Below are 25,622 nucleotides of genomic sequence, written 5' to 3'. Positions count from 1 at the left end.
AAGGTCTTCGGCTGGCTGACCGAACCTTTTACTTAGGGTTTGTAAAATGTCATTGGCCTCGACTGTTCAGGTATAATGCGTTTTGCCATAATATTACTATGTTGTAAGTCAGGAAAGCCAAACCTTTAGTCGGGATATACTAGTGAGGTCTTTGATTATATTGTTGATTTGGAATGGAGTCTTGATGCGTGATTTGGGGCATCCTTTGGGGGGGAGGATATATTTGATGACAAGAGTTATGACTCAAAATAATATAATACATAATATGAAAATATTATCTTCTTCGAGATGCAATAATTAATATCTAATTTCATTTATTAATTTAATGCGAAAAACCTGCATACCTGTGGTACATTATATGCTGGGGATCCCACATGATACTAGGTTTCCTGACGTAGCCTACACAACCGTTTTGTTCGAACATCGCAGCGTACAGAGCCATGGCTGCGTCTTCTGTTTGATAATTCATTGCCACCATTTGTATTCCACAACACCAAAATTGAACTGGTTCAAGGTTTGATGAATCAATTCGAAGGCTAGAAGAAAGTATGGCACCCAATTCAAACAACAATCAAAAAATAATGTTTTATTAATGAACATAATAAGTAAGGGTATTTATTAATTATAATTTTAGCATTCTTCAAGATAATAATAATAATCAAATGAATATTATGAATCAACATACCCGGCTGGATATGTCCTCATTAACTGTGTCTGTGTATGTGCCATCAATGCTAGGGGATGTTTTCGGCAAACCTTCTTTGCCAAAGGTTCTCCAAGAGTACAGCACTGATAGCATGGATGGCGACTGTTGTGCCATGCTGAACGTCGTGGAGCCAGCTAATAAAACGATTGTATTTTTAACATTCTATTGAATTGAGCACATTAATGGCTATTTTTTCAATTTGACCAGAATGCATTCATCTAACATGATATTTCATGGTCAAAATAATCATCCAAATCAAATGGCAGTCCTTTCAACATTAATAATTGCTTATTCGCTGTAGATGAGCAATCATCTTCTTGGAAAAATATTGTGCTTATATTATAGGTCCATTACTGTAACTTATAAATTAATATTAAAATGTTTTTAGTGTAGCAAAAGAGTGTTTAGTCAATACAATTCGCGAGTGGAGAACTACAAGGTTCTAAGTTTTTGTCCTTGATGAAACAGAAGTAACAATGTGACAGCTTAGAATACTACTTCATTATTGGGTTTGTTTTCTGAAGGACGAATACTTAGAACCTTGTAGTATTAGGCTCGCGAAATAACAGAATTGAAGTGTTTGCTTGTGATTTCTATTTCCATGATACATAAGCACAAAACATGGTTTTTTTTTTTAAATATCTATCAGTCTGTTCCGTTATAATTTAAAAACAAACTACTAAACCAATACATATTGATTAAATACAGCTGCATTATTGACATTAATTTAGTACAATTATTTCATCTCCACATCTCAAAAGGTTCCAAATTAGAAAATAAAACTTTTCAAAAGCAGTGCACGTACAACAATTCATAGCAAGTAGGTAAAGCGGTCAAACAGCAGCGGTATAAATAGTGGTAAGGTGAGGTGCATATAGAGAGGCATGCCTACATCAAACTGTCGATAGCGTGGGTTTACTCGAGTGTGTTAGTAGCGTATGTATCTAAAGGCACTGACTAGATATTTTATATACATATATTGCCTTTACCATATTTTAAATATTAAGTAGTTAGGTATTTACCAGAGTATTGTTTCCACTATCACCGCTTTCAGATGAATCGAAGCTGTGAGTTGCGCCTCCAGAGATAGCTCTGCTACCGGGGGGTGCAGCAAGTCCAGGATTCAAACCACGAAACTTGATTGCCTAGAAAAATGTCATAGACGTCATCCACATTATGTTATAAATAATGAACTGAATTTTTGAGGTTGGTACTCGTATGTCTATTATGCTATTTAGGTATAAGCTACAATTGAATTTTGTTCTATTTACCTGTACATATGTGACCATATCACTCAACTCCTTTGCAATTTGATTGTTTCTTTTTCTTGGCACTGCCGGAGCAACAGTCTTCTTAGCGTTTGTTGCATCTCCGTCTCCTTCACTCTTTCGGAAGCCTGCATAAAGTGAGAGGGACGGTCTACTACCCGCTTTGGCGTCCAATGAACTCAATATGTTATGAAGCTCTTTTTCTGAAAATACATAATCACAAAGTTATACCCAACTACAACTATTTCTTAAAAAAATTATGTTATATTTTTCAATTACATTTCAATTATCTACACAAAATTTCTAAATTTGAAATAATATTTTCAAATTAGATCGATATTAAAATTATTCACAAGCCTTTATTGGGATCGATGTTTTGTAATCTTAAAATTATAATGTATACTGATAAAGTTATATTTCATGAAACATTGAATGGGAGTTACCATCTAATTCTTCATCATCGTCATCATAATCTTCATCAGAAAAGTATTCAGATACTGATGATGACGAACAAGCACTCTGAGCAGAAATAATCGAACTGGTTCTGGGCTGCTCTGGAATACTTCGAATACCATTATTCTGGTTTCTGAAATGAGTTGACCGGAAATATTAATATTTATAAGATAGGAATAGTCATTTCATTACAAAATAATAAATTATTTTATTCTGTATTCAATTCTTATAGTAATAATCATTGTGAAAGTGATATATACTTAGATGGTTGTGGCACTGGCATGTGTATTGGAGGGAGTTTCTTATTTTTTATCAAAACTCTTTTTTTTAATTGATCCGGTGCTGGTAATCTCGGTCCATCTGGTGCATCGACGTCAAACGCAAATGATGTCACCAACTTGTCACCGAATACTGACTGTAAAAGCGTAAAACAGATATGGAATATTAACTTTAAAATTATGACCATATACCTATAACATATAATCTTAACATCGCTATTATTTAGTTAATTTTACAAAATATAAATATGTACTAAGGAAAATTTCATTATAATAATTATAATTGTATTGAAGTTCTTGTCTTTTACAATTATTGTAAAAACAATCATTAGAGTAGGTATAATGTAGTAGCAATTAGGGTGATGGCTATAAATGCTCCATTTCTTTCTAGTAAAATTTGTGGAGATCCGGACACCGTCCAGGAATTAAAGTTAGTATGTATGATGTGTTAAAATTTTAATTTAAAATAAAAGGTCATCGATAATATTAATGGAATTTGAAAGAATACTAAAATGCGTAGTTAGGAATTTTCTATGTGATTTGTGGTAGATTAATCGGTAAAGCTCAATGCCAGGAATGTAATGGATGTGGACTCCACTCTCATTAAATTTGGTATATACTTTTTTCCAATCTTAGGATGTTCCAACACCATTATTTATTTATAATGTATTTTAAGCTACTTAAGTTGATATATTGTGTGTACCTAGTTCATGGCCCCCATAAGGGGGGGGGGGGGGGCTGACAGGGCTCTAGCCTAGGAGCCCGGGCTCAGGAAGGTCCCGGCGTGACGAGTCGACCAGATGAGTGTGATAAACACAGACCACAAATTTGCTCTAATAGTAAAAAGAGTCAGGAAAGATGGGAAAGATACAAAAAAAACGCTAAAAATACACTTTAATTTTACCGCGTACACCATGGAAAACGCTAATGTAGCGCGTCACACTGCCTTTACCCTTAGTGATAGATAGGGGGGCCCGCCAAACATCCTAGCCTGGGGGCCCGCTTTAGGATGTGGGGGCCATGACCTAGTTATATACTTATTTACAAATTAACAGTTTTTGTTGTTTTAATTGTTAGAATCTTAATTATAAACGAAGGCAATTTGTAGCAATGTATCACTGTTGTCACCTTAAATGTTTCGGCCATTACAATTTGCTGTGGAGGACTACAATGGTTTTCAACACTCAAAACCAATGGAAGTGGTGACGCCACAAAAGCTGATCTAGCAATAGCTTCGGCAACCCTCCGAAATGGTATTTTTGTGGTAAATGTATGTCCATGGTAAATTACTGGGCTGCCATCTTCTCCATCCCAACAGTCCAGTTCTACACACCGACAGCCAGTTAATAGAACCTGAAATAAAAACAAATTTGTTTAAACTAATAATTTTATTCTACAATCAACATTATTGTCATGGCTGCAATTTCACGTATGTGGTATAAAATACAGAATTGGGGGTCGGGGCCATAAATATTTATGTGAAAGTGCGGGTATTTATATTTTTGCAGACAACTGCTAAGATGTCAGTAGCAATCATAATAATATTGTAATGGTAAGACAAATTATTTTTTCATATATTATGTAGGTAGTCATTATGTGGAAGATCTAGCTCAGACGATCAAATTAATATGTCCACGAGACGGAACGATAATTTTGGGCATTTACCAAGCGGAACGGCGCTAGATCCAAATTGTACATTTCATGATATGAATATATTGTGAAAACGTACAATCGAGACATTGCTGCTATGCCACGGTTTTTATTAAAGATCTAATTTTGCTGCATTTTTGTTGTATGTACAACAAATAAATATCCTAGCTAGATACTTACCAACTATTTTATCTATTTTTTGTTGATTTTTAGGAAAAAAAGCTCTAAAATTTATACATAATTTATAAATACAATTATTTGTAGTATTTATATGCTAATAAAATTAATAGTGATTATTTAAAATTAAAAGAAAATATTTAAGATTGCGCAACCGCATAATATTACACGTATTAGCTCATCATTGATTTTTGTTTTGCTGTTGGCGAAACTGGCAGGTAACTATAATCACAACAATACGATTTTAATAGAGAACTCTCGCTGTTACAAGATGTAAATAATTTAGTCGTTTACACATTTCACCATTATTTATACAAAGAAAAGTGTATTTACACATAATGCCAAAATAAAATTATTTTTATTATTATGAATGCGTACCTAATAATATTATTATGTAGATATTTGTCATTTTCAGTTTAGATGAAAAAAACGTGAGAGCAATTCTAAATTTGTATTGTAGTTATAATAAACGTAACTTCAAAAAAGCCGAAAACTCAAACGTCAAACAAATGCCGTCAATGCTAGTGATTATTTTCAAAATAATATTTTAAATCAACTATCAATACCATTTACACGAATTAACTATGAAGGACAGTACTGAAGTTGACATGAAAAATGTCGTCAAGAACCGTGAAATGCTTTATAGGCTTATTATAAGGTAATTAATTTAGATTTCAGGGATCCAAAATAATACAAAATTAAGCCGTGCAATTCGTCGAATATGCCGATGATTTATAGTAGCAAGAACGGAACGGACCCTTGTAAGTTTCGGCCAAGGAAATGAGTCTTCGAGCCAATCAAGTGAAGATACATACTTGTGTATAAGTGAGGTTCCTTCTGGTTCATCACTCATTTAGTGGTTATGTATTATCTATCAACCAAAATTGGAGTGGTTGAATTGTGGTAAAAAACAGCTTGCTTAAGGATACGCTAGTGGAGGAATCTCGGAGACAGAAGGGATTGGAGGTGGCAAAGGCCACATCGGATTGTTGTACCAATTATAATGTCTATTTAACATATCTTAAGCTTGTTATATTAATTAATCATAAACATATTATTTGTAACCGTAATTAAAAATGCGGTATTTAGATGTCTCCCCTAAAAAACTCGACATAATTATGAAAGTGATCGGTAAAGTTAAGTGATAAATTACTGGGCATTATTATTTATAGTTGATTTCATTTGCATTTGTTCCAGCCAACTGTTCTACGATGGCCACCAAACGATTGCCAGTGGATTGTCAACAGCCGTTCATGCTGATCCCGCATGCCCACCGAGTGATAGGTAACTGATTGGACTTTGCGAATAATAACAACTTAGTTTTACATACAGGTTACTCGTTGATCAAGGAGTATATACCTATGTTGAACACATGCGCGATAAGCGAAATTTCGCGATCAACAAGGGATTTGAAAAACAACAAATTTAATGTAATATGAGAACACTTTATCAATAAATTAAACAAAATAAACATACATAAAAATAAAGTAGGTATCATACCTTTGTAATAATCTGAAAAAATAACATTCATTTTGTTCAGCTAGCTTAGCCGACTTCGTCTGTCTGCACTTATTATGTAAAGTTTGTCGATAATTAAAAAATAGATTGTATGTGCATGATTCCAGTCATTATGATAATTCCTGGCACATGGCGGACAAGAAATAAGTATTATTGAAAATCGATTGCGACATAACGAATTTGCACTCACCGGGGTAGCGATAAATGAGAGTTACCTGTACCTACCTTTATAGCTGACTTTTATAAATTCTTAAATAGTTGATAAATAATGATTTCGAATTTTTATTAAATAAATGAAATCTGGATGTAAGGGCCCATATTAAATAGGTCCCCTTAATTAACATTACATACACCACCATGTTTTATCCTAAGAGGATCATACGGTCCTCCAGAGTGTATTAACAGATTTTTGTTTTTACATGAAATGGATGTTAGCCACTTTTTCAGCGTATTCTGGGTCCAAACACACATTGAAAAACATCATGTGGATTTTTGCCAGACCCGGGATTCGAACCTGGTACCCACAATATTATAAGCCGACACATTACCATTCGGCCATCATGGGACCCTTTATGGTTGAATGGTATGGAAACAATTTTGTTAATTCTACAAAATTTTTGAGGTATTGACGTTGACAGTGGTTTTGGAATTTACAACTTAGGTTAGATTTATAGTTGGATCGTTCTGAGGATGGGTATATAATATTATTATAGCCCGAAACAGCTCTCAACATGAATGAAATATAATAATATGATAAAATTGTGGAATTAACAAAAACTTTGTCTCTAAACTATTACAATGGAGTTTTCTACTACTCGTACGTTTAATAAAGAATTCAATATGAAAGAGAAATTATAAAGAGATAATAAAACACTTTTCTATGATTAAATCAGTTAGTCATTTGCCTATATTTATTTCTTTAGGAATGAAAAGAGAGTTTAAATTTTTCACTGTATTTTTTGTTATTTTAATCCAATTTCTTTGTAGTAATAATTCTACGCTGCCAATTTTATATGACTAGGCATAAATACCAGCTACATGATACATTAATTTGTGAAATTTAGTTCACTGGTACCTTGAAATGCCACTGTACTCATGCGGTATATGTTGGATACCCAATATTGGTTATTGAAATGATTGTTGTATCAGATTCAACATAGCATATTCTGTAAAACATAATATTACATTTTTAAACACTGCACATAACACTGATTTGTAATGGCATGTAATGTACATGGCATGTTGTTAACAGATTATTGAACTTGATGCTGGTGGGTCTTCAGAATGAGCCCGATTCCAGAGAAAAACAAAACATCGGGGCTGGAGAACATTTAATGGGAACCACTGGATTGGGTATATTATATTTTATTATTATGTATTAATTGAAATAATTATTCGTAAGAAAAACAATCAACTGTTTTTGTACTTTAGTGCATAAATTAAAAATGAGCATTAAATGGAACATTTGCACCTGAAAAACTAATAGTTTTCATACGGGACCAACTCTATATCTATTTATATATTATTTTTAACACTACAACAGTCCATGAGGCCTAATGGCAGTGGTGTAGTGAAATAGTAGTATAATATAAGAGAAACGATCACAAACACCCAGGCTTAGACTATAGATACATCTAGACGCCACCCATTGCATTGCTAAATGAAGTTGCGTGCCGTGCATTTGGTTTGTGGGCGAGCGAACATATTCGTATACAAATGTTTGAGACCATAGACCATATCGCTAGTGCTCGCCCGAAGTGCTTGCACTAGACGCTCAGAATTAAAATATAATTTTCTATTTTTTTTACGTTAAAGCGGTCAAAATGCAACTATTAGGTAAAGATATCCATAATTTAAGTTATTTAAAAAAAACACTCACTTGCTATTAAAATATATAATAATATACAAATAAATTATCACGAACATGTATCAACTTACCTATGAAACGTAATACCATCGTCTTGCTTGTCAGTATGGCTACCATTTTTTAATACAACACACACCACCATCTTTACCACTGAATTAACTAAAAATATTTACCACTAACTTTATATTTAATACAAAAATAGCAATTTTAACAATACGCGTTCGCCGTTTATCGACACAAGCTATCAAACAAACTAAGATTTTGCGGCTATGCCGACAACAAAATCTTCTGCACATCTGTTAACCTTTTATCTTACTCTAGCGCACGTCGTGGAGATTATAAGGGTGCCAAATACTTTCTCACTCGCACCTATGGTTCATTTTTGTTCAGGCCTTGCACCCAGGCTTTGAGAAAACCACATACTTAAATATATTGTGACCTCACCGAGATTGAACCCAGAGCCCCTAGATGAAAGGCTAGCGCCTTATGCACTGCACAGCAAGGGCTTAACAAGGGATGACTTTACAAGAAATACAGTTATAAATTTCCCTTTATTTTGGTTATTACTTTTTTTCACAGATCTAGAATTTGAGTCGGATGCATCGACTCTAGCCCCCGAACCAGCGCTGTACGAGACTGCATATGTGACATCGCACAAGCAAGCTTGTCGAGCTGGAGCTTTTAGCAGCGACGGTCAGTTGGTGGCCACCGGAAGTGTCGATGCCAGTATTAAGGTGAGATTTATAAAAAAACAACTGTCAACTACTTCTAATATCGAGACTCAAGAACTATTGCGTTAATTAATTTACGCAAGTATATAATAAGTAAGTTATGGGTTGCGTAGTTAAACAACGTTGATGAAGTATGCACAATTATGCCCTCATTCTTCAATGTTTAAGGCACTGGCCTTTCGTCTGGGGGCTCCGGGTTCGATTACCGGTGAGGACATAATATATTTATGTGATTTTCTTAAAGCCTGGGTGTTTGTGATTGTTTCACCTCTATTAGTAACTACACTACTGTCATTGGGTCTCATGACATGTTGTAATGTTAATGACCAAATTTACAAATGGAAGATTGAGTCCTAGTTGGTTAATATTAATTTATTGTATGTATGATGATATGGTTTGGTTTATCTTTCTTTTTTCAATAAAATTTTAAGTAAATTTAAAAATGTTTTCTTTTAGATCTTGGATGTTGAAAGAATGCTGGCAAAATCGGCACCGGATGAAATGGATCCTGGAAGAGAAACACAAGGTCATCCTGTCATAAGGACACTGTAAGTTTAAATTTTTTACCTCTGTTCATTTAACCTAAACTGGTTAACATAAACAATTTTATTTAGGTAATATTAATATTTATATCTTCAAAATTTTATTTCAGTTATGACCATACCGATGAAGTGACCTGTTTAGATTTTCATCCACGTGAACAAATTTTGGTGAGCGGATCGAAGGACAACACTATCAAATTGTTTGATATTACCAAAGCATCTGTCAAGAAAGCCTACCGCACCATAACAGTAAGTACAGTGCCTAAATTTAACATCTTAAGCAAAGCATATCCTTGGTATCCATATATTGCATATAAATAAAGTATATTTTACAATAATACTGGTATCGTATAAGTAAAACTATATAAGGCTGCTGCTTTCATTTCACAGTAATAGAGCCTCAAAACCTATATATTTTATTGTTATTTCATTTGATAGACCTTGTTGTAAAACTTCAATAATTTAACGAAAAATACTTAGTTCTTTATAATGATAATGGGTCAATATTTTAACACCTATTAAAATATTTGTATTCTACGCCCACAATTTCCGAGCGGTTACATGAGTATGGACCTACTAAGTTGATTGAGTGGCTAACATTCATTTCTTGTAAAAAACAAAAATCTCTTTATACACTTCCACAATGTGGAGGCCCATATGATCCTTTTAGGATCGGACAAGGTTAAACAAAATAATTCTACAGGATATGGGCCCAAAGTGCTGTGATTTTTTATGATTGCTTGATACTAAAATTCCGTAAATGCTTTTCCATTGTAATCCACCGTATGCATGTACATATTTATTTATTGTGAATGGCCTAAATGTATGAACTTTTAATTTATTAAAATTATATAATTCCATCATTTTAGGATTCCGAACCTGTAAAATGTGTTGCTTTCCATCCCCTGGGTAATTACATAATAGCGTCGACAACGCATCCTGTGATACGGCTTTACGATGTAACAACAGGTCAATGTTTTGTTTGTCCGATTCCCAATCATCAGCATACCAAGTCTGTTAATTGTTTAAGGTAAAGTGATTTGTTGATTTTTTTTCTATACCTTTATATTATACATATCTATACAATATAATACATCATTTTTTCAGAGGTTGAATACCAGATATATGAGTTAATTTATCATCTTAATATGTGCAGCCATTTAATATACATAACATACGTATCGCAGCAATAAAAATTTCTACTGACATTTCAACAGATTCTCCTCAAATGGAAAACTTTTTGCAAGTGCTGGATCAGATGGGGCTATCAAGCTTTGGGATGGCGTTTCCAATAGATGCATTAATACTTTAACCGCTGCACATGACGGTGCTGAAATATCCTCGGTTGGATTTACAAGAAACAACAAGGTATGTACTAAATCATCCATTTTTGGCTTATGTTTTACTATGTGCTGTTGAATCATTATCGAGTCTTAAAAAGTACAGGTTAACGATATTATTATTACAATTTTCATGCCTAAGCGGAGTAAAGGTTTTATTTACAGCCTTTTTTTATGGCAAGTGGTTATTATCCATTTGTTCTGCATCAAACACAGTGAAAAAACAACATGATTTTTGCCAGACGCGGGGATGGAACCTGCCTGCACCCACGGTTTCAGTAGAGGCAGGCATTCCAGCACTAATCCACCATAGGGAAAGATAAAGTGTTTAAAAATTAACATAAACCAACCAGCAAAGAATTTGGACCGAACAAGTTAAAAAAAGAAATAGAGATATTTCTCAGGAATTCTCGAAAAATCAATAAACCAATCTCAAATTCTCGAGTAAAAAGCCAAGAAATCACAAGCTCTGTGTATACTCAACACAAATAAAATTTAAATAAATATTTTTCATTTATTGTCCAGTTGGTAATACAATATAATTTACGTATATATTTTAGGAGTAATTTTTATCAAAATATTTTTATTTCAGTACCTGTTATCATCAGGAAAGGATTCCATGATCAAACTTTGGGAGCTAACTACAAGCAGATGCCTGATTGCATATACTGGGGCTGGTACTACAGGTAAATAAATATACATAAATGTATTATGTTACAATCAAAAACATAATAATCACAATTGGTTGTGTTTGTTTTCATTTTCAATGAAGCTAATCATGATTATAATCTTGTTTATTAATCATGTTTCTGTATATATTTTTCATTTTATATAGCAATATCTGAATTATAATTTTTCAGGCAAGCAAGAACATTTAGCACAGGCCGTGTTCAACCACACCGAAGATTTTGTCCTGTTCCCCGATGAAGTAACCACTTCACTGTGTGCATGGAATTCGCGAAACGCTTCGAGAGCACAACTTATGTCCCTCGGTCACAATGGACCTGTCAGGTAAGATCAGCATTCTTTTCCCATTAAAACTAGCTGTTAGAACTTTGCAACCACAACATAAGACCATCACGCAACAGACATGTCGTCCCCTAATTAACACAAAAACATATTGACAAAAAATGCGTTTTTGAGTTAAGTATGGAGGATGACTCAGAATAACGGCTTCTACCTAATGGACAAATAAAAAATTAAAAGATATCTTCACAGATCGAAACAACCTAAGACCTATCTCATAATATGTTACTTTGATTCCTTTTCTTTCGACCATGTCCGATCCTAATAGGATCATATGGGCCTCCACAGAGTAGAGGTTTGTATTGACAGATTTTGTTTTTTACGAGAAATGGATGTCAGCCACTTGCTCAACCTATCAGGTCCATGCACTGACAAACACAAATTGAAAAACAATATGTGTACTTGTCAGACCCAGGATTCGAACCTGGGACCCACGGCGTTATAGTCCAACACTTAAGCCGCGCGGCCACCGTGAGTGTAACTTTAATTAGTAACACAAAAACGTATCGCTCTATATGTTTTTGTGATAATATATTCGTCCTAAATTATTATTAACACACAGACACAGCATAGCGTTTTTGTGTTACCAACAAATCAACGTGTGATTCGTAATAATTCGAGGCGGCAAGACGTAAGTCAGTGGAAGTCAAAAAGATTTTTACAATTCGATTTACTTTTTTAATGTTTTTGAGAAGTTTTTCTGAAAGTAGAAGTGAAAAACTATTGAATACATAATATTTCACTTATATAATATCTTTTACTTCATTATAAATTCTTAAAATGGAAAAAATGTTTGAATTGTATAAGGAGAATTTTCTAGAGAAGGATTGCCTGAAAAATTATCTTATTATAGCCATGTTATAATAGAAATTTAAACTAACGTTCCACAAACCAAAGAAAGACATCTGCGAATTGTGCTATAATTTGATAAAACCTCTGATTCGGAAAAGAAAAAGGCAATTTTATTAGAAGAATACAATGCACACATTGACAGAAAAGTGAAAGGTCGAGAATTAAAAAACCTATTTAAAGATCGAGCTTATACTGCAAGAGATTAATTTTGCTGAATTTGATATGGACTTAACTTAACATAACATTGTGATTTTATTAATTTGTTTCTCTGTATGTTGAGATTAATGTTTTTCCATCTAAATAAAATTTCCGTTAATCTGTATGAACCAGAATTCCATAGTAAAATTATTTCGAACATGTCTATTTTACAACGTTTTTATTAGCTCGTATTATTGTTTGTCTGGTAGTTGTTTGTCCAGTACAAATCTTGCAATCGATATTTAACTAACTTCCCGACTAGCTAGACATTTGAAACTTTTAGAATATATGAGAACACGATGTCAATGCATTCTTTTAATACTTTTAGCCATCTTTAAGCAGAATTGAATTTATTTTCAGTTAATTCTGTTTTGTATAGAAAGTTATTTCAGAAAAATCCGTAAAAAGTAAAAGACTATTATTGGTTGGTAAGGGGGTGGTCCTAGCAACTAAATTATTAATATATATCGTCGCTTCAGAAACAACCCCGCGGAAGTCAATTCATTAAAATTTTCAGGGGAAACAAAAAATGTCTCAAAAAATTGAAAATTGATACCTTTTAACTTTTTTTTTTTGTGTTTAGTAAAAAAAAATGTTTTTTTTTAACTAAACACAAAAAAAAAATAAGTTAAAAGGTATCAATTTTCAATTTTTTGAGACGTTTTTTGTTTCCCCTGAAAATTTTAATCAATTGACTTCCGCGGTGTTGTTTCTTAAGCGACGATATGTGCGTTACTATGGAAATCAAAATGTAATGTCAAAATGACATTTCAGTATTCTATATTTGTTTGTTTATGTGTTTTTTATTTACTTCATATCAAGTACAAATTTGAGCATATTGAGCGTAATAATTCAACAGAAAATTTAAAAACGTATATAAAAAGTTCTTTTTATCTTGTAATTATTTTCTTTATTTTTACCATTAATGTTTTATATTATTATTTTTAACTTTATTTCCAAGAAAACTATACTAATCGTTGCAATCTATATAGTTTAAGAATAGACAAACTTAAGATAAATATATAATTACTATCATTTTTGAAACCTTAGTGTTTATCCAGTGATAGACTGAAAAATTTGTTGGTAACACGAAAACGTAAGTAGGTCGACGTTTTTTAAAACCAGATTTTTAAACATATATAATGAAATAAAAAAAATATAAAAAATGTTTGATTTATAGAGAAATGATCATAGATGAAGACAATGAAAATTTCACCTTTTTAAGATTCTGAATTTTGCTAAAAAACACAGTGTGGCATATAACACAACTTCTCTTGGACCAGTAATGTTGTTGTTGTCTCCCGCTGCAGTCACAAAGTTTTAACGGCAAACTTAAAACCACACTTCTATAAATATTTCATTATCAGAAAATATATGATTTTTTTCTTTTTTTTTTAGATACATTGTGCATTCTGCGTCAGCTCCTGCGTTTTTGACATGCAGTGACGATTACAGGGCGAGATTTTGGTACAAGAGAAGTGCTACCCACTAGAATTGAAATATGATTGTGTTACAATAATAGCCTACATCAGGGATGGCAAATAGGATTTGATTAATGTGACAAAATATAATAAAATTTAATGCAATTTTTTCCCTGTATACAATAAATAAGTACATTTTTATACTAATAATAGAAGAATAACCGCATGATATCTAAAATAAAATGTAATATTAATTATTTAATACAAAGAGATGATACAAAATAAAAAAAAAAAATAAAAAAAAATATTAGAAACCTTTTGCTTCATATTAATAATTGCAAGAATTTTATGTGTCAGACCCGGTTTGATGTTGATTGCAAAATAATTCATACTGCTGAAATTTTCCTCTGTTAACCTGTTTCTAGTCTTTGAATGTATTTCATTTAATACAGAAAAACGTTAGTAAGAGTAAATAGAAGAGAAAATCGTTATCAACAAGATTGCTTATTTTTTGATAGAAAAATAGATATCTGGCATAATAATTCTATTCTTCTAATATGTATTGTTTTTTCCATGCGGTATTCTTATTCTTTATTCTGTGACAATTGAAGACATTTCAATTCTTCAATACACTTTTGCATTATTACATATTCAAAAGTTGTCTTAACAAATTGGATTAGATTGCAGATCGATAATCGACATTTCAAATTTTTTTTAATACATACAATGTCATTGTCAAAATCTTGCATATCAAATAAATACGAATAATTAACAATAATTTTTATTTCCTTTGAAATGAAAATTGTCTTTTTTCATATTGCGTATAACTATAACATTTATAATCTTGTTATTAACTTTTTTGGACATTCTTTTAAATTGCTAGTACATACCGAGTTTTGCACACAACATTTGCTGATGGATAATACAGTGAAATCCTTCTATCGGATGTCCAACATGGACTTGAAATAAATTAACAAAATCTATTGTCAGTCCAGTCATATTGAGTGTTCCATTAACACAAATATTTTTTCACAAATAAGTTTTTTTAATTTATTGACAACAACTTTACAAACAGTATCTACCTCCTATTCTTTCCGGTGTACATATTTGCTATAAATATATAGAACTCTTTAGGGTGCTGTCAAAATATCTCTCGCGTGTCACTTATTTGCCATCCCTGTCATTCACTGTGTAAATTTAAATATGTGCGATATGTCTGTATTACAATAAATGTTCATTTAATTTTGATATAATGTTTTTAATGAGATCCCACAACAGTTTATGTAATATAATATAATATGTGTGCGAAAAGAATAGGAAGATGAATCCAACAACTATTTTTCAGGAGAACTGAAAGAAGATGGAGTTTTGGATAACTTTGTTTGTGAATTTCTATATTTTAGCGTGAATTTTACCAATTTAATTTGTCTTTTTTCTGATTTTAGTATATTTGATTAATTTTACATATTCAACTCATTTTTAAATTTTTGACTTATTTCTCTTTTCATTTTGCACCCAAAATAATTTTAATATTGCCACTAACCTGTGTGTAGAGTTCTACTGATGATTCTCCTTTCAATTGATGCCCAGTCAGGTAGGTATTGTGACTTGATGCTATGTAGTACTGGCTGAGAGGTCCGTCCATACTTGATATACCTTCAGTTGATGCTTGGTGAAGAGGCATGGGCTTCCTCGGAGATGATTTTGAGCTGGTAAAAAAAGGGTTATGATATTTATAGTGGCCAGTTAATGTGTAGTCAGTCAATGAATCTGGCAAGTTCAATTCAATAAATTTAATAAAACAATGGTACATCATTTACATACCTTGTTTTATAGGCACAATATTGTAATAAGGTTTATTATTAATCATGAATGAAAGTTGGGGTGACCGAATATAGTGTTATGTCATATTAATTGAATTTTAATTACTGGCTGTGACTATTACATACTATATTTAATCAATTTATTAATAAACCAATCATCTCACCTTTTGCTCTCCTTGAACTTTGTTCTTTCGGGAACGAAAGCATAGTTATCTTTATCAGTTAAATATCGAGCGAAGCCTTCAAAGGATAAACAATTCTCAGCCCTTAATGCCGCATCAGGTTCATGTCTCTGTTGGTAGAAAGTTAATACATATTCAACATAATGATGTGATGATGATATCAATGATAGCTATTTGAAATTTCATTAGTAGTTATTTAGGAAAAACAATCGCATCGGCATAGTTGGTAGAGCAGCTATTTTTGTATAAATATCATGCCATATGTTGCGGTAATAACTTAGGTTATTTCAATAAGTTAAATTGCATTATCTACCTGAACAATGATCTTTAATTCTTCATCACTCATAATCTCCATCTGCCTCGTCTCACAAAACTTTCTGAGTGTTGCCATGGTAACAATTCTATCGCCGCAAGCCGAGAGCGTTGACGGGTTTCCGGCGCCATTTTCAAAAATACTGGCAGACGCTAGGCTGTCAAGGATTTTTCTTCGTGCATGGGCGTCGCCTGCTAGTTCCATATCTAGAGATCCATTTCTTGTCAAAAGACCTAAAAAATCATTTATGAATATTTTAATCAAAGCTGATTATTATATTGATATGAGTCGATGAGGTTTTGCCCAATGTGTAACCTACCGCTTCTTATGAGACCTCGGGCCCTTGATAATTCTGGTGAGCTTCTACTTTTCTCTGAACAAAGTGATGCTCGGCCATATCGTGCCATTGCCAGCTGATCAAATAAATCCCGCAGATCTTTTCGCATGTGAAGACTGTACCAGAAATTTAAAGACAATATAAATAAGTACATGTAATTTCATTACATCATATTGATATTTCGTGTTGTAATAGTTTTTAAGAAGTATGCACTATGTATATGAACATTTGACTGACCTAAATGATTTGAAAAGTGCAACAAAATCCTTGAAGTCCAATTGGGTGTCGAATCCGAATGAATTAGATCTTAATTTTTTTATACTCTGCCAAAAGTGGTCTGTGGTTTCTAGTCGTTTTAGGCTGCAAAAGATGAAAGTAATATTATTTGATTTAGTAGGTTTGTTATTTTTACACCAGTACGTTGTTATAAGCCGTTTCATTAGGAAAAAACTTTTGGTACATAATATGCAGTGTTTTTTTTGGGATAACCCATATCTCACCATTTTTTTTCAAATATGTAGGCACATTTGAAATTTATTTGAAGCCTAAAAAAAGCATAAAAAGCATCTTATCTAAAAAAAACACAATATACTTCTCCAACCTTTTCATATAAATATTATAATTTTCTAAACTATTTTTTTATTCAATATATAATTCACTTGAGAATGTAACATTCTTTATTGAACATGCGGGTCCGAGTCCCGGTCAGCGTCATATTTTTTTCAAACATTTTTTATAGTAAGTATACATTTGAGGTGTTTTATTAAAATTAATTTTAATTTGATTCAGTGTATACGCCAATGATTTTATTTAAAATTGCATACATATTATATCATTGAGACATCTCACCTTCCTGCTTCAAATTTACTTCTAGAAGAGGGTGACGAACTTATGGGAGTTGTTAGGGAACTGTGTCGGTTCTGGCGTCTGTACATTAAAACTCCACTTGCTGATGAAGAACTTCTGAAATAATTGTGATAATCAGTATTGGCAAATACCTACAAATAGAATATTAAAATGATTTAAAAAAATTAAATAATGTAAAGGACCAATTTCATTATATTGTATTTTTTGAACATTTGATTATTTTATTTGTTCTGGTAACCTGTTTTTGGCTGGCGATGGATGGTTAGACTCGTCTTCACTTCTGGCTCCTGAGGAATGAGTCGGAGGAGGAATAACAGACTTCGAGATGTTCGGCTTTAATTCTGAAGTTGACTTGTTTTTCTGTAAATGAAAGTTCCACACGAAGAAATTTAAAAATGGTTTGAGATGTTTATTCTCTTTCATGTCTATGGCAAAAGGCATTGTGTATTTTTTTTAATAAAACAGTAATTTTATGTATTGTTTGTTATAATAGTGTATAGTATACAGAAGATACCTTAAATTTGATGTAAGATGCATTTTTCAATGTTGTAGCCATAGACGGTTCATTTTCCACAGAAGTTCTTGCTAGATTTGAACCAATAATACCAGCTGAAGTCCAGTCTCGTCCTCCAAAAGCCTATAAAATAACTAAATTCATTAGTACAAAGTTTGTAATGGAGAAAATTTAAATTTAGTTGAAATTGTAATAATTATTCCTATAATGTTAAATAGATTGACCTTGATAGCGTCAGATGCCAGTGGTTCACAGCAGCATCCATCTTCATAGTAAAGTTTAGTATAGGTCGTTCTCAACCAATTCAAACTGCCATCAACCAGTCTTGTTTGACGGAGTAATCCTCTGATGACCAAGCGAAGACCAACACACCACACTCTGTGGAATAATACTTGTATAAAACTCAAATATTTTTTTTATGGGAACTCCAGTAAAATACAATTATATTTTTGATGTAACCATAAAACATAAGGCACCTGTTAAAATGTCATGGTTTAGAAAAAAGTTTTTGTTTATTCTACAAACATTTTCACAAAGTTTTGAATGAAGAAGTACCTACCTACTTTATTTTTTTAAACTTAACTTTATCACATAAATATTATTTTGATAAGTAGATTAGTCAACAGTATTCAATTAAAATGACCTGTAGGATTGTGTTGGTAGTGCAAAGTAAACTGTCCTATTATCACTGAGATTATTTCCATAAACCAGCCCAAGGACGTTGACATCTTCGAGTCCTCGTTTTTTCGCTGCCGATTGAAGCTCCACTCCCTCCCTGGCATCCAAGCGTCCCACTCCGATCACCAAGTCTTTAACAGTCTGCAGGTCAAGGTAGCTGGAATACCAAAGCAATATTTATTTTTCTTTTATTTATTCGTTTGAAAGGAAGATCCTATATTAATGATAATTTATTAGTTTTGGGAGAAAGTATATTTACCCTTCTTCTGCTACAATCCCACTATCAGCTTCATACACCAGGTTTGTAGCATATTTTAAAGGAACAGCTTCTTCGGGGTTAAATGAAAGACATATATCTGATGATCCGATGCTATTAGAAGTGGCCTCAGATTGGATATCACCTGATGGTAAAGAACGCGCACATCAATGTTTATGATACAATTCGTTGCATTAATATATGGAGTAGTGATGGATATTAATTAATACAATGAGTAATATTATTATTTAGGTACTTTTGATAATAATATGTACCTTGATCATTGCACCTAGGTTGCCTCCACGGTGCTTTACACCAGGTGATAAGTGCTGCAGCTCTTTCAAGTCGTATATGTGCTGTGACATCTCGCTTCGTGCCGGTTCCATCTGTTTCCCACAGTACGCAACAGCAACCATGATGCATGACCTTTTACATTAAAAAAATAGTCAACACATTTTGCTTTAAATTCTGAATAATTTCATAAAAACATCGTGCTATCAAAATATAGTTGTGTAACGATATAAACTTTTAACTCTCTGGTAATCTTGATTTATTTGTTTTTATTAATATTATAAAGTTATAAATATCTACCTGTAATAGATGATGGTCTCCTGAATCAATGGGAAACATCGTAACACCATGATCATGCGGTAAAGGTTGCACTGGACAGTATTGCACTCTAGATTCTACATCGTAGAGGGCTTCGTCTTCTCCACAGTTGTTGCTGTCTGAGGTTGTGCTGCGATGATTGTCTGATGATAGATCAAAGACTGGATCGCGACAAACTGTTGAAAATGATGATCTGGAAAAAAGATCATTCATGATCAGACCTCTATCAGAGGAAACGCCTAGGTTAGAAAGAGCTAATATTGAATTCTTACCGTAAATAATCTCCAAAAGAAGGCACTCCTCCACATTTCCTCGCAAGTCCTAATCTATGTTGATGAAATGAAGCTATGTGGTCCATGACAGCTTGTGTCCTATACACCTTCTCCAAGTTTAGCATTCCTTCAGGCCCGACACTACGCCATGCACCCGATGATTCAGCTCCATCGAATGATGCTATGTACTGTAAAATAAGAATATACCCACAATTTTTTGATATAAGAATTCCGTATTGATATTGTCTTGTTTTAAATTCGAGTTATACACCGAAGTTTGTGTAAACGGGTACCTACCTACTTAGATAAATTCCACAAGTTAGTATAAAAGCTTCTAAAATTCTTAAAGGACATTCTACTCTCTGTTTACGCTTTATTCGTTCTGGATAGGTACTCGAAACTGAAAACCATACTTAGGTAAAAATAATTTCTTAGAGTAAATAAACTGAGGAAGGAATACCACCACAACATAAAATCGTGAGTGAGAAACGGAAAACAAATGGAAATCATAAGAGGACAATAAAAAAAGAACCACACAAACCTCTTACCACTTGTCGACATGTCTGCGGTGGCCCACTTTGCAGCAATTGACTATTGGAGATGGAATCCGGTATCGATCCTCGTGTAATGTGAGAGCTCGAAGCCATCACTTGGCTGTCGGCGGTTCCGGTACACGAATCTTTTTTATTTGCACATAAATTATCGATGCTCGACAGTCTGATATCTCTCTTTATGGAATCGCCTCGCGACGATCGAGCTGTGACAGGACAACTTTCAGAAGCGATAATTGTATCGCGTCTCTGCATACACATTTGGCTGTCCACCGACGACAGTCTTGAGTCTCTTTTAAAAAAATCTGTCTGGCTATCTATAGATGCGATTCTAATATCTCTCTTTATTGAATCTCCTCTCGATGTCCTGGGAGAGAACGTTCCACTGTCTGAAGTCACCGTGTCGGTATTTCTGGATAACATGGAACTTTGACTGTCAATTGACGATAACCTTTTGTCCCTTTTGATTGATTCTCCTCTTGAACATATAGACGATGATGACTCTTCGCAGTGACTTTCAGATATTGTTTCGGTGTCCCTTCTAGACAACAATGAGCTCGAGAAAGAGCTCTGACTTTCTATCGAAGATAATCTCAAGTCTTTAAAAAGGGAACCGCCACGCGAGCTTCGCGAGGATACCGTCCCACTTGCACTGTCCGAAGTCATAGTGTCGGTGTCTCTCCTTGAAAAAATTGAACTGTGTAAAGACATCTGGCTATCCATTGATGACAGTCGTATGTCTCTTATTATTGAATCTCCGCGTGAGCTCCGGGCAGAATGAGTCACAGATGGCAGGGTATCAGTGCTATCTCTTTTAGGAAGAATCCTTCTTTCTGATAAATTTTGACTTTCAGGAAACAGTCTTACATCTTTTTTATTAAATTCTTCTTTGGGGCTTTTGAACGACGGAGATGTTGCCGGATTGTCTGTCGATAGAGTGATGGGATCTATTTTGGAACTATTAGATTCTAAAATTGATCCAAGACTGTCCATCGATGGAATCCTCTCATCTTTTTTATCGGCGTCATCCGATGTCGGTATTGAGGAGTCGATTTGACAATTGCTATCAGTCACATCTTGTACGCCGGGACTCGTTTCTAATTTGATATTATCAATTTCAGTTATTTTCTCCCTATCTACCGGAGTTATATTCTCTTCTATTTGATCACTTTTTGAACCTCGCAGCGCTAAACTTAAAGCGTGCTCATCATCGATACACGATGGACTACTTTCCTGTTTCGAAGATTCACTTTTTACCGTGGATAGACTACCAGTTGACTCTTTCGTGTCTTTTTTTAATGAGCCACTTTTAGACCCCCTTCCAGCTAAACTGCTTCTTCTGCCGTCGGTATTGCCAGAAGACTTGATTTTCTTTGGGATTTCTTCTGCATGACAAGATGATGATGAAGATGTGACGCTTTGATTATCTACTGCTATTGTATTTCTACTATTCTTTTTAACGGAATCACTCCTTGATGTAATTCCTGAGCAGCCTTGAGACGAACTGTCAGCTCTTCTAACTGACCCTTTTTTCGAAGGCGATACAGACTTCTTCAGTGAACCCCTGTAAAAGAAATATTTTATTTTTGTAGATAGGTATCGTAATAATACAATAAAATTATTAACACAAAATAAAGTAGCTAGGTATTATTTGGTAACTAATGAGTAGGAATCAAGCTACATGTGTGAGGTACACATACCTTTTGGCACTTCCATCTCTTCCATACGAATCTCTCTGAGCCCCTCTTGGATCTCTCTTGGAACTTTCTCTTCTAGAACCATGCTGGTGGCTTTGGGAACCGACGGTAGGTGCTGATTCCAAGATGTCTCTAAAATAATATCAATATTATATATATATTTTTTATTAACAATTATTTAAAAATCAAACGAAAACGTTAAAAAATTTCATAAAATATTCACCTCAACTCCCTAAGAAATGCACCAAAAAATGGCACAACTCTGCAGGCAGGCATCGCAAGAGCTCTTCCCAACGCTCTCTCATATTCTGCAGAGAGAAGAGCTGCAGAGAGAAAGTCTAGTCCAGGAACTTGTTCTTCTCCAATGGACGACCAGAATGATTTAAGCTTGCTTGATCTAAAAATAGAAAACCAATGATGTCTGGGGCGATTTAGGTACCTACAATCATTTTTAAATACAAGAAATGTGTAGTTAATTCGGTATTCATAAATTTCGTTAAACACCAGACGCCATCTATAAATCATGTCAGCAATATCATTACCCTGGTTTAATTACAAAGTTGGTCGCTAGTTTACGTAGGTAGTCATTAGAATTAATTATAATAATATAAATAGCTCAAATGATAAGTGCGCTCGCCCACCGGAATAGTGAAAGAGGTGAGTTCGAATCCCGCTCTGTCCAACTTTGGTTTCTCTGAGATCTTTCAAAATTTATGTATTTTCAATATTAAGTTAAGAATATGACAAGCTTAAATCATGTGTATATTCGGTACCTTTTGAATACAATAATTCGAGTGCTTAAAGTCAAACAACGTTATCTACAAAAGAGTTTTTTTTGTTGAGATAACGTTATTTTACATTTCCGGCTACATGATAGTCAAACAACGTTATGTCAATCTTTTCTAATTTCTTCTTAAATCGTCAGTAAATTTTAACGTTAACAACATAAGTTACCCTTGTTTTCATATATTTTTTAAAGCTATTCCTATAAATTTTAACATCATCATATGCAAGATAAATGTACAATACACAATAAATTATAAAATATGACCATTAGATTTTAAATAAACATTTCCCTTGTTGAGTTACAAGAATCTAAAATAACGATTTTTGGTTCTCCTGTAAAGTTGCACTTTTGTAGATAGTGTTTTTTGACATGAAGCCCTCGAATTATAGGTACCAACGTGATTGAAATGGGTAGGTACTTAACCATTTAAATACCTATGTTTTAAGGAAGTGTGTATTTACGTTAATAATCTAACTAGCTATTTAGGATGTTGGGATTTGTTCAGCACTGAATAAAATACACATTATTTATTAATGCAGGTTTTTAGACATAATGAAAGCCTCAGAAACATACATTTTTTTATTGACTACAATCCGACGTGGATCTTAGTCGCCTCACGAAGAAATGGGTATTAGCTCAATTCGGTCAATATACACATTGAAAAGGACGTGTGAATTTTCCTAGATCCTCGACCTAGACTATAATATCATAGTGTGTGTAATAAAATCACAGTTAGTTCGAGTTAGGAGTCTACTTTACTATTTGTATTCCTATTACGAATAGAAACTGCGATTTCGATTTTGTTGTGATGTATTAATAATAAAGAAATAGTTATAAGTATTATGCATATCAATATAAACACGTAGTATAGGTACCCATATTCCGTAAAATTTTCCTCACGGTCGACATTATTTTCGTGATTCACAAAAAAAATCTTTTCGCATAAAACGTGAAATCTTTTTTTAGGACGTGAACAAAAATTCCGTAGCCAAAATTTGGGGGGTTTTTCACCAAATCTTCAATGACGATTTCCTACCGCTACCAGATACTTATTATTCTGGAAATTTTCACCTTGTTTTCGAAGGCTCGAAAAGTCGAAACGGTGTTTTTCAAATAAGTTGCCTTCTGTTGGATAATCGACATCGGAGTTGGGTCGCTTTTGCTACCTCACAGAGAATGTAAATATTAGGTATCGCTATCTTACATTCAAAACATACGAAGCGGAAAGATTTTCTCTTTACGTGTTACTTTTTTGTTTTTAATAGCTTCTTTACATATATTTAACATAGAAGATGAATAGAAAAAAAGGTTGCGATAGAAAATATTCCCAAAAATGATATAGATACCAAAGTATCAAGCTACCAACTTAAATATAAAACGCTTGTAGGTTTATACAACAATATCATTAGGTAGTACCTATTTAAAGACATCCATTTTGTCACAAGAATAGCCTAATCTAATTCCCCTAATGGAATGTTGGGGCAAGAACCCTCTAGCCATATATTATAATGTATTATGGTAGGATACTATACATATATTTAGAAGTACAGTATGACGTCGGTAGGTCCAACTATTTACTAATCTACTAGGCAGAATAAATATTTTTTCTGTTTACAATTAATATTATTTCTAGTTACATTATACATTTGTCTTGATTGATCTGTCCGTTTGTCTGTTTGTAACGTACACACTGTCTCTCTCTGACGCACGTACATTTTCACGCGAAAGAGTTTACGTCTTTGTTGCGCGATCGCATAACTAGAACACCCATGTTGCATCCCTTAATCGCTTAGTCATGTAGTCATTCACTGTATTTTATTCAAATCGATGAGTTAGTTATTTAAATATGAATATGAATAGAAATAGTAATATTGTTAGCTATATAGTATTATTAAGCGCATCGACCAGAATGTTGACAAGTGGCGCTGCCACCGGGTATTGTTTTCTGGTTGTTTATAAAGTTACATTTCACGTATGAGATGTGCCTACATTTTACTAATGAATAAACAACACAACGTAAATAATTACCATGGCGTATATCGTAATAATGAATTAGATATTTTTAATGGTTGTTTACTCCCAGAGGACTTGGTTTGTGTTAAGCAGGGAAGATAAATGAAATTTATTTTCCTATATTTTTCAAGAAACAAAATAATACTGCAGCTAAATAATATGATCATCAAAAGAAAACCTTTCACAAATTAGGTACATATTGTTATAGTATATCTATTGTCTCACAAATATTACCTACGCTATGTTTGTTTTGTTTCCAGGTAACGTGTTTCGTATAAAAAACGTTCGTGGAACGCATTTTATTTGTGGACTAACAAAAAGCACACGTTTTCATAGGTACTATAATAGCCTGCGCTGTATTCACAATACGCCTACGTGCAATACATACCAATAACCCCTAAATACAAGGGTAGCGATTTAGTACATGATAATTAGGGGTCGCGGAAAAATGGAATTATGACAAGAAACGAAAAAGTTGCTTCACGCGTGGGGTGAATCGGTGTAAACGTATAGGTATAAACAAACTAGATTCTAGAACCTTGTTATGAATAATTTCCAATTATTCCAGTATCTCTAGGGGAAAATGTGTATTGCCTCCACGTGTAGCATTATTAAAACTTAATAATGACCATTAGCGAGCAAATAAACTAAGTACATATATGAAAATTAATACTATAGACCGAGGGTAAGTAATTG

The 25,622-nt window shown here is 33.4% G+C and overlaps 2 protein-coding genes across 3 annotated transcripts in view; one reads left to right on the top strand and one right to left on the bottom strand.

Annotated features, from left to right (window-relative positions):
* The window catches only part of LOC147067202 (1-phosphatidylinositol 4,5-bisphosphate phosphodiesterase epsilon-1-like), a 70,690-nt gene that overhangs the window by 6,729 nt on the left and 38,339 nt on the right, over positions 1-25,622 (bottom strand). The window contains exons 4-23 of the mRNA XM_085954862.1: positions 22,350-22,523; positions 22,130-22,258; positions 21,297-21,993; positions 19,273-19,423; positions 19,001-19,142; positions 18,772-18,898; positions 17,788-17,909; positions 17,532-17,645; positions 16,920-17,042; positions 16,665-16,798; positions 16,346-16,578; positions 16,015-16,142; positions 15,571-15,736; positions 3,834-4,058; positions 2,688-2,842; positions 2,418-2,560; positions 1,978-2,177; positions 1,729-1,851; positions 686-840; positions 345-536 (exon numbers count right to left, since the gene is read on the bottom strand). Of these exons, the coding sequence (XP_085810988.1) occupies positions 345-536; positions 686-840; positions 1,729-1,851; positions 1,978-2,177; positions 2,418-2,560; positions 2,688-2,842; positions 3,834-4,058; positions 15,571-15,736; positions 16,015-16,142; positions 16,346-16,578; positions 16,665-16,798; positions 16,920-17,042; positions 17,532-17,645; positions 17,788-17,909; positions 18,772-18,898; positions 19,001-19,142; positions 19,273-19,423; positions 21,297-21,993; positions 22,130-22,258; positions 22,350-22,523 (3,633 nt within the window). The remainder of the gene's footprint in view (positions 1-344; positions 537-685; positions 841-1,728; positions 1,852-1,977; positions 2,178-2,417; positions 2,561-2,687; positions 2,843-3,833; positions 4,059-15,570; positions 15,737-16,014; positions 16,143-16,345; positions 16,579-16,664; positions 16,799-16,919; positions 17,043-17,531; positions 17,646-17,787; positions 17,910-18,771; positions 18,899-19,000; positions 19,143-19,272; positions 19,424-21,296; positions 21,994-22,129; positions 22,259-22,349; positions 22,524-25,622) is intronic.
* On the top strand, positions 1,788-15,268 carry CstF50 (cleavage stimulation factor subunit 1 Cst50). 2 transcript variants are annotated; one of them, XM_085954955.1, is made up of 11 exons: positions 1,788-1,912; positions 5,730-5,816; positions 7,303-7,403; positions 8,497-8,651; positions 9,105-9,196; positions 9,301-9,439; positions 10,060-10,220; positions 10,408-10,558; positions 11,123-11,216; positions 11,391-11,541; positions 14,005-15,268. In XM_085954955.1, exons 3-11 carry the CDS (start codon positions 7,316-7,318, stop codon positions 14,096-14,098), a joined length of 1,125 nt encoding a protein of 374 aa, XP_085811081.1. In that variant the 5' UTR covers positions 1,788-1,912; positions 5,730-5,816; positions 7,303-7,315; the 3' UTR covers positions 14,099-15,268. The 2 variants fall into 2 exon arrangements, with proteins under 2 accessions (XP_085811081.1, XP_085811080.1); XM_085954954.1 differs by lacking the exon at positions 1,788-1,912 and adding an exon at positions 4,757-5,190.

The sequence above is a fragment of the Rhyacophila brunnea genome, unplaced genomic scaffold, assembly GCF_057557595.1.
Source record: "Rhyacophila brunnea isolate RB1 unplaced genomic scaffold, BYU_Rbru_1.0 scaffold_4, whole genome shotgun sequence".
Taxonomy (NCBI): Eukaryota; Metazoa; Arthropoda; class Insecta; order Trichoptera; family Rhyacophilidae; genus Rhyacophila; species Rhyacophila brunnea.
This window is presented reverse-complemented; position numbering and strand designations above follow the sequence as displayed.